The sequence below is a fragment of the Lampetra planeri genome, chromosome 19, assembly GCF_965212315.1.
Source record: "Lampetra planeri chromosome 19, kcLamPlan1.2.h2, whole genome shotgun sequence".
Classification (NCBI taxonomy): Eukaryota; Metazoa; Chordata; class Hyperoartia; order Petromyzontiformes; family Petromyzontidae; genus Lampetra; species Lampetra planeri.
Genome location: NC_136125.1, coordinates 3255408 through 3264334, shown reverse-complemented (window position 1 = coordinate 3264334; position 8927 = coordinate 3255408). Strand labels below are relative to the sequence as shown.

Below are 8927 nucleotides of genomic sequence, written 5' to 3'. Positions count from 1 at the left end.
ATTTAGAGTGATAAATTCATGCGTGCTAATTATGATTGGTGAAAGCTGCAGATGAGAGAACAAAAGAAATTGGTTGTATTTTGAAGTCTAGCATTTCCCAAGGTTTTTATGATCCATTCTGGTTAATCGGCAATCATGTGTAGTATAACCTAACAAGCGGTGCCAAACCACATGTAGACGAAGAAAAAAATGTGCCACAAGGGCACGAATAAAGGAATGTGCAGCACTTGCATATAGGCTGAAGGTAATGTATGTTTGTGGGTGACCTTTCCAGCAAGATAACCCCCACCTAGCCGCAAGATAACCCCCCACCTACCCCCAATAGCTCTCCAGCCCGGTTGTCACATTCCCAATCCATCCATCCACACTCCTCCCCTCCCCCCCATTCCATCTCCGAGTCCTGCTTCAACCCCACTCTCTCCCCTATCCCTCTCCCTGCCTCCATCTCCCCCGACCTCCTCCCTCCGGGAGGGAGGGGGGCTTGGCCAGAAGGGATGGGCTAGGGGCCAGCCTCTGGCCATGAACAGAACAGAGAAGGAGGGTCGGGCCGAGCATTTTTTTTGCGAAGCGCCGCACGTTTACGGTGGCTTTTAAAGCCGGGCGAGCCGCACTGTGCGAGAGACCTTGCCTCTCTCCGCGCCATTTATGTCATCATCGTCTCGTGTAGCTCTCTGCGGTGGGGAGACGGGGGGGAGGTGGGGAGGCGTTCTCCCCCATTGTTCGTCTTCTCCTACTGGCACACACGCACACCATGGCTGCTGTGGTGAGTGAAGGACGGATCTTTACGTACGGCGAGGACTGCAAGACGTCTTGGAAGGAGGCGGGCGCCCAGTACGATGACACTGACACCCATCTGCAGATCATGGGCAAGCCCGTGATGGAGCGCTGGGAGGCACCCTACATGCACAAGCTGGCGTCCATCGCCAGTTCCAAAGGTGGGTTGAACTTGCATATGTGCCCTGTGTATTATCAAATCTGTGCGCTGACACATTTGCATTGTCACGTCGCTGCGAGGACACATTTGTACTATCACGTCTCTGCACGGACACATTTGTACTATCACATCTTTGCACGGACATATCTGTACTCTGACGTCTCTACGCGGACAAATTTGTATTATCACGTCTCTGCACGGACACATTTGTATTATCACGCCTCTGCACGGACACATTTGTATGATCACGCCTCTGCACGGACACATTTGTATGATCACATCTCTACACCGGATAGGGAGGATGATTTCCACATTATTGCGCAGTGCAGTTTAAAAAAATGATACATTTATGGTATTCAAAGAGTTGTTACTCCTTTGCAGAAAAGATGGAATGAATAATGTTTGCCCAGATGGGTCATCTAAAGGGTATATATACACTGAATCCTATCTCAGCATTGACCGTGTACCGATACTGAATTCATTTTCTCATAACTTTACCCTGAATAATCTGTTGATTGTATTTATTTATCCAGGTCAGAAACCTCGACGATATTCAGTGTTGCCACACAATGGCAGTTATGGGCAACCGTGGCCACGCAGAACTGTCCTTGATGAATATGCATTTTATTTTTTCACAGCACACCACAAATTTGTTTTTAGCCGTGTATTTTTTACCGCGCACGCGTACACGCGCTTAAAAGCTAAGCGTGTCGAGTATTCGCGTGGCCACCTTTGGATTTTTAGAGGGATTGAGCTATACAAGAAGATGGTAGGGGCTATGTACTGCCATCAAGGCGAAGTTGTGCCCTCTTTGTCACGAATCCTATAATGGAGTCGAGCCGCATGGCTGGGCCCCGTCGTTTGCTGTCAGCCTCGGCAGTGAGGAGGGATGGGACGGGCCGGGATGCCCCCCCTCCTCCTCTTTGTGTTGCAGCGTCCCCTGCTTGCCAGTGGCTTTTGTTGCCCAGGAGCCAGCGCATTGTAGCTCACGAGACAATGTGAGAAACACGATTGCAGCAGACCCAAACGTTAGTCGTGCCTCGGGGAACCCAAGACAACACATTGCCTTGTTTCTAACTTCACGTCTCTTCACACTCCGTGGGGATTATTAAAAATCTGAATATTTATTTTCTGGTCCTGGAGGAATCCGATGAGCTACAAAGCTCTTTTTCACAGATGTCTAGTATTTTCACGGATCTTTAATTTTAAAGGAGCAACTGACCTCTGAAGACAAATTAGTACAGTACTAACCAGAAGCAAAAAAACCCTAATTCCTTATAAAAAGGACTTGATTTCGCATCAATATTTTACGAAGCCTCACATTCGACCGGGCACCGTCCCCCACTGTTAACAGCGGTGAGGAGGAAGGAGATATGTTCTGAGTACTCAGCCCCAGATAGCTCTGGATGAAATTAAGCCCTGCTTGCAGAGAAAAATGAACTAAAGGGAGTGTCTTTAAGATATATCCTTAAGACTGAAATCTTTGGAGATAAAATGTTTAAAAAAAATCAATGCAGTCCTAAAAGCGTTCCTAAGGTTGGTGGGGCTTTTAATAAAAACAAATGCCTTTCTCCCAAATTGTATGCAGATTGCGCTGTCAGTTTCATGTCAATACATGACAATCCCACTTGGAACTATTTCAGGGCAATACATGCGCCCATGTTAGGTAACAGTCCGCAGACGCAGATATTACATAACGACTTCTAAAATATCTTACCTTTTATCCACACGAGGGACTTTTGACACCTGCCTTGCTCCAGACTGTTAGATAAAGAAGTTTGACGTCTGAGCCACCCAGTCACCTCTCGCCTGATTGAAATCAACCACAGACAACGACACGTCTCGCGCGATGTGTATTATCCGTGTAATCCATCGCTAATTATTGAATCAAATCAGGAACACAGGGTCGTGATAATTAATTAAAGTGCAAGGGGGATAAATTAGTACAAGCCGAGTGTATATGTAGAATAATCAGTAATAATCGACAGTGCAGAATGAAGGCCTCCATACGCCACGTTGGTCTGGCACTTTGTTTCATCATGCCGTATTTATTTTAATAAATTATGATAAAATCATGCTGAGGGAATCCAATTGGTACTCTGGTTTCCTGCCGAATGATGGACAACACCTCATGAATGTAATTGGCCGAAACATCCCAATGCAAGATCCTCCAAATAAGCTTTGTGACTCTGATGCTTTGCTGTGTTTGCAATTACTATTACAGTATCTTATCATACAGCGGACACACATATGTAACACATATGTCTAGGAGAGGTTATATTTTAGACAAGGTTCTATGTGTACATACGCGGCTCAGAAGAAAATAAAAAGGCATGTAAAATATGGCCGTCCGTTCTGTTTTTAGTGTGAGTGGTTACAGCATTTATTTGGAAGAAAAGGCCATGTGCAGCTTGTAAAGTGAACCGCATTTGCATTACAATGCAGCAGCGGGTAGGGTAATTACCATTTTTAGGCACGAAGACAGCAGTTTGCAAATTCAAGTCTCTTGACCCAAAAAGGCTGTGTACATTTTCACACCATTCAATCTCATCCATTCACATTCCGTCCCGTGTCGCATTGTACAAACTGTATGTGGCATAATGGGCATTGTGCCCGGCTCGCTGGGCTTACGTGGAAAGCTGGATCATTGGTTGGTCACAAAACCTGGAGTTACTCATGTGCAGCAACTGATTAAAATGTGCCTTTGGAGATGAGTTATTAAAAAATATATTAAAGTTTTGTGTAAGTGTACTTTGTTCATATGCAATACAGGGGAAGCTGCCCTAGGGGCAATGGATGAACTTGCAATCCAGAGGTCGCCAATTCACATCTCATGGCGTGGCAGTTGAAAGAATGGAGTAAGTTTCCTAAATTCCCCTACCACTGGCCATCCAGCGATATGTGTACACCACAGTGAATTGATGTGGTGGTGTACAGCATTGGTTCTCCCCACCTCTGACACAATGCATTACGTGAATCATTACCTGCCTATATTACACCACGGTTGAGCAAGCCGTTTTAAGTCCCGAGTGATAAAATGCACTGTTCGTAGCATTAGCCATTATCTGTCCAATGCTGAATGAAGGCCTCCCCACATCGCCAGTCACCTTGCCGCTATACATGAGCCGCGCTCGTGACTCCATCTCAGGTTGATGGAGGGCGCACATTTTGTGTCGCCTCTCACCGAGTATCTGACTGCTTATACCGTGGGTGCCCCTACCTACGCCCGTGTGGCATCTCAGATTTTAGAGCCTCTCCATCTTATTCACCACGTCAAGGCAGCGCCTCGGAGAAGAATGACCTGCCTTTGTACGTTGCCCTGATATGTAAAAAAAAATGTTGTTGCGTACTGCAGACACGTTGTGCATACGGTATTACGGTGTGACAAGCTCTACAGCTTGGATTCCGTTAGAGCCATGATTTACCCAGTGCCGAGGCCAACGCGATTCGCACCGCGCAGAGCTTCACCGCGCAGTGTCTGCTTCATGCGAGTGCTGCCACATATTCTAACGCCAAACGTTTATGCCGCAAAAATGTGCTTCATAAAATTTTACCGTTAGTATTTTATGCACTCGTACACAGCATGCTGTATGCGGAGACGTATAAAATATTCAACACTATGGGAGAGTTACTGCGTGAAAGATTCCTTGCGACGTGGGATACAACACAAGCAGAGGCAATTGCAAAACAACTGACCAACTGGCTATTTACATTAACACACTGTCCTTCTGTTGTGAATGTCAGAGTCTTTCTTTGTCGCCACCTTGGCAAGATGTTAATTACCTCGCCAGGTATAAAGGAAGTCGTGGTTCGATCCCGACGCTGATGCCTCTATAATTTGAATTTGCATATTCTCCCCGTGGTCACGTAGATTTTTCTCCGGGTCCTCCAGTTTTCCCCCCAACATTTTAAATCGATATCACGCGTTGACAGTATTTTACAGCTATTTCATTTCTGACAGCCCTGTTCTTCACCTGATTATGTTTTATTTTTATAATTTTATTATTTCCCTTCTACGTGACTTTACCGAAAGAACCAAGAAAAATAAATATAGTTTAAAGTATGTATATGCATGCATTGTTAATTTGGAAATGTCTTGAGATATCGTTCCTGGATTTAAACCTGAAAATTATTAAACCAGGCATTGCGATTTACAGTATCAGGCTTCATAGCCTACCCCACGCAGTGCAGTACAATAAATTAAAAATCTATACTAGAGCACGTATTGTGTACTGAAGATATGCAGTTCTGTACAAGGCATACTGTAGTCTACATAGGTCCACATTGATCATGATAATTCAATCTGGCAGTCGAGGTGACAGATGGTAGTCCGCCCAAAGCATCGCTGTACTATATTCCAATGTATCCTTTCATTTCAGAGTGTGCACTACGTTACTATATACGTACGCATACCTATCGATATAATGTCGCCTGCTTTTCCCTCCTGTAAAGACACCGGGAGTAACGGAGTCGCCTCTCCTTAGCCAAACTCGTTAACATAATGCGGAAGGCTAGGTCAGGTGTGTCAAGCTATGCGAGTCTATTTTCAATTAGATCAAGACCTTCCCGAGGAAACATTTCTCCTTTGCCTGAGTCGATTGGCTTTTGCCAGGTAGAATTCAGCCAAGTAGAAATACCTGATTTTATTTACAGGAGTTTAATAAAGATGCAACCCTGCAATGTCTTGTTCACGTCACAGATTGCCACCACCATCGCAAGCTTAAGAGAGGCCCTGTTGGTATCTGGCCTACTCTTACACCACAATACCTGTGCATTTGTAAATGTGAGTTGAGTTAGTGTCTGCTCAAACGAGCAATGAACCAACTCTTAATCTGACTCACAACTATGCACTCGTGGGAATTCCACATTCCTATGGTAGGGCCCAGTTTACCCAAAGGATGGTTCAATGTATAACATAATACAGGGTGTTTTAAATAGATGGACCCAATTTCAAAGCAGTATATTTCACGATGGCAACATGTTACAATTACACAAAAAGTTACAAACGGTTTAATGAGTTATCAAGTTTTACTAACCATTGTATTAATGCTCTGTGCCCTCCACCTGCTGTACAGACAACATCGAGACGATAATTGAATTCGTCCCAAACGCCTCTCTTCTCACGTTTTCCTCTGAGGTGCGTGGTCGCCCTGTGCTCTCCCCTTACATAAACAGCCTGTTTCCTTAAATTGTCGGTACCAACGACGAATGCTCTTTGACATTGGCGGATCAATGCTAAAACGCCGTTGAAACGCACGCTGCACCGCAATTACGGATTCAGTCTTGCTGAACTGCAGAACACAAAACGCTTTGCGTTGCGAGGTCACCATCTTGCGAATGACTGAGGCTAGTGGTTGTGTGTGCGCTGGGAGAGGAATCGAATAATTTGAAACTCTATGCCCGGCCCTTTCAAGTGGTAATAGTTTCATTCATGGGCGGTTCGTGGTTGCAGAGATATAGCGATTTCAAATCGGGTCCATTTTTTAAAACACCCTGTGTGTAGATTCTGCATTACAACGGTTTGGATTGGGACATTATGGAGTAATTGAAGAGGGCAGTGGTGTGAAAATAAAGAAGGCTGCGACATACGACTTTAGATACAAATGAACAAAAGTAACGTACAACAAATTGACCAAAATAAAATAACTGTTAACAGGACTACTCGACAAAAAGACAATGTGTTTTATTGTTGAATGTCTTTAGCACTGTACGTAGCCAACCGTGCTAATCGGAGGCGCAGTTACTGAAGTTGGATGAAATAAAGAGAACAAGAGCAGGGTGCAGTGTCTGTGTACATTTGAGCGGGATAATGACAAATAGCATGCCAATCATTATGCCTGCATAAGAAAGTTTTCATTAGTGCACGTTTCCAGCTATGACGTGGGCTCAGAAGCGTGGATGCCGACAAAGAAAATGGAACAAAAACTGACAAGAACACAAAGAAGCATGGAGAGATGCACGTCTGGAATTGCAGTTATAGAGACAAAGGAACACAGTTTAGAGAGCGTCTGCAGGATGGAGGCATGATACAGACTTGGAATAAAAATGTCAACTTGGTTAGGACATATCACTGCTAAGGTTGATGGCCTGTGGTTGAAACCAATGAATAAGCGACAGCCAAAGTAGGGGAACATGCCTGATAGTACAGTATGCCCTCGTTATTTGCGAGGGATATATTCCAGAGATGCTCGTGAATAACCAAAACCGCGGATAGCTCGTTGATGAATAACGAGGGAAAACTGTATATCCACAGAGATGGAGCTATGAAATAAATGTATGTACAGGGGCCCACAGTAAATGGTTTGTTGCATCATGAGACTGCATACATGTCGATCCATACGGTTTGCCCATATATTTGTACAGGGAAATTGAGTTTTCAGGTCCATACGGCGTACAGCCGTTTCAATACGGTCAAATTTAATACATGTTTGTCTATTTGTTTGTGTTTCTCCCTTGTGATGGGACTTTGTAGGATGACCGTTGAGATTTTTAAGGGGCAAGGGGTGACCAATAAGGTGTGAATTTGTCTGTAATAAGGTAGGGCACTGATAAGGGGTTGACAGGTATGAGACTGAGTGATGGCGCTGGCTTGGGGAGGCCTTCATGCAGCAGTGAATAGATCATAGCTGATGACGACGTCGACGATGAAACACGTCATCTGCAGTTTTAACCCAAAAAATAAAAAACGGTTAAGTAATCGCAGATGTAGGGCATTTTTAAATTATCGTGGCATTTTGGCCCGGTGCCAGATTATACAAACCCGGCCTATGTAGAGAATGGGGAGTGGTGTTGTGCGGAGCTTGGAAGGAATGATGATGGGAGGGAAGGGAAGGGCTGGCTCGCCGGGTGAGAGCGACGTGTACAGTAATGGGGGTGTGCTGATGGGACACGGCAGAGAGGGGACACACACACCAAAGACAAAGATCCCCCCTGTAGCCTGTAACAGACTGTTGGAGCAAGTTCTGTTAGCGAGTGGCACCTATGAAGGCCGGCGCTGTGGCACACGAGGGCGTGGGTGGCCAACGACCATACCCGACCGCCTTTGTCTCCCCAGTGGCGATGCTTACACATCGCACCAGATACTCATTTTGAGGATGAGTCGACCTAGGGGAGGCTCCAGGATTGGGTTCAGATAATCGTAACCGGTGTTGTCCGTGAACGGGAATCAACCTGGGTCGCCAAGTTCGCAAGTTCGTAGTGCAGCGCGCTAACCGCGACACCACCGCTCCCCCACACACGCGCATGACTTCTCTCTACACATGGGGGAGGGGAGGGGGTGGTCTCCAAATTGCACCGCGGTGCAACTTTTAATGAGCGGCTCGTCCTATTTCAGTTGCTAAATGTGTGCGTGCTCAGACGTGAGTGCAGCTCGTTTGCAGGCAGGCAGATTTTATACTCCCGGCATGCCAGTTTAAAAATGGCCAATTTTTACTAAACCCCCCACCCACACACAGCCTCCCGTCCACCCCAGCAGTATAAATGGAGACGCCAGAGTTGATCGTGTGTGTGGTGGGGTAAAGTGTGGGTACTCCCACCTATATCTTCCAAAATATCTGGACAGTGTGGAAGAGTAGACCAAATACTATTCGACTAGAGGGCCTCTCCGGAGCGCCCTCCAAAGGGGGCCTTACCGCCAGCATTGGCGTTCACCAGAAATTGCAGTGCATTTTGGGTGCTGTATAATCTATAATAACGCTTATAATCCATGACACTTATAATCTAAAATAACACTCATAATATATAATAATACTTATCCATAATAACAAAATCTATATAACACTTATACATCACATGATATATGCTCACATATACCGTGTGAGCCTTAAAACCACCCAAAGCACCATAGTTTCTGTTGTGCTGGTTCGCGAAAGTTTGTTTTAGGGTCCAGGAGGGTTGTGGAACGCTGCTGAAAGAGCGCTGAAATATTACTCTGGCATATCACCTGGTAGTAAGGGGCACTTACTAGCAGGATTATAAATCTGTTCTTGATAAA

The 8927-nt window shown here is 45.4% G+C and overlaps 1 protein-coding gene across 1 annotated transcript in view; it reads left to right on the top strand.

Annotated features, from left to right (window-relative positions):
* The first annotated feature begins 384 nt into the window (after positions 1-384).
* LOC144723962 (guanidinoacetate N-methyltransferase-like) overlaps positions 385-8927 on the top strand; it is a 36245-nt gene continuing 27702 nt past the window's right edge. Inside the window, exon 1 of the mRNA XM_078602759.1 lies at positions 385-935. Within this exon, the coding sequence (XP_078458885.1) occupies positions 752-935 (184 nt within the window). The 5' untranslated portion in view covers positions 385-751. The remainder of the gene's footprint in view (positions 936-8927) is intronic.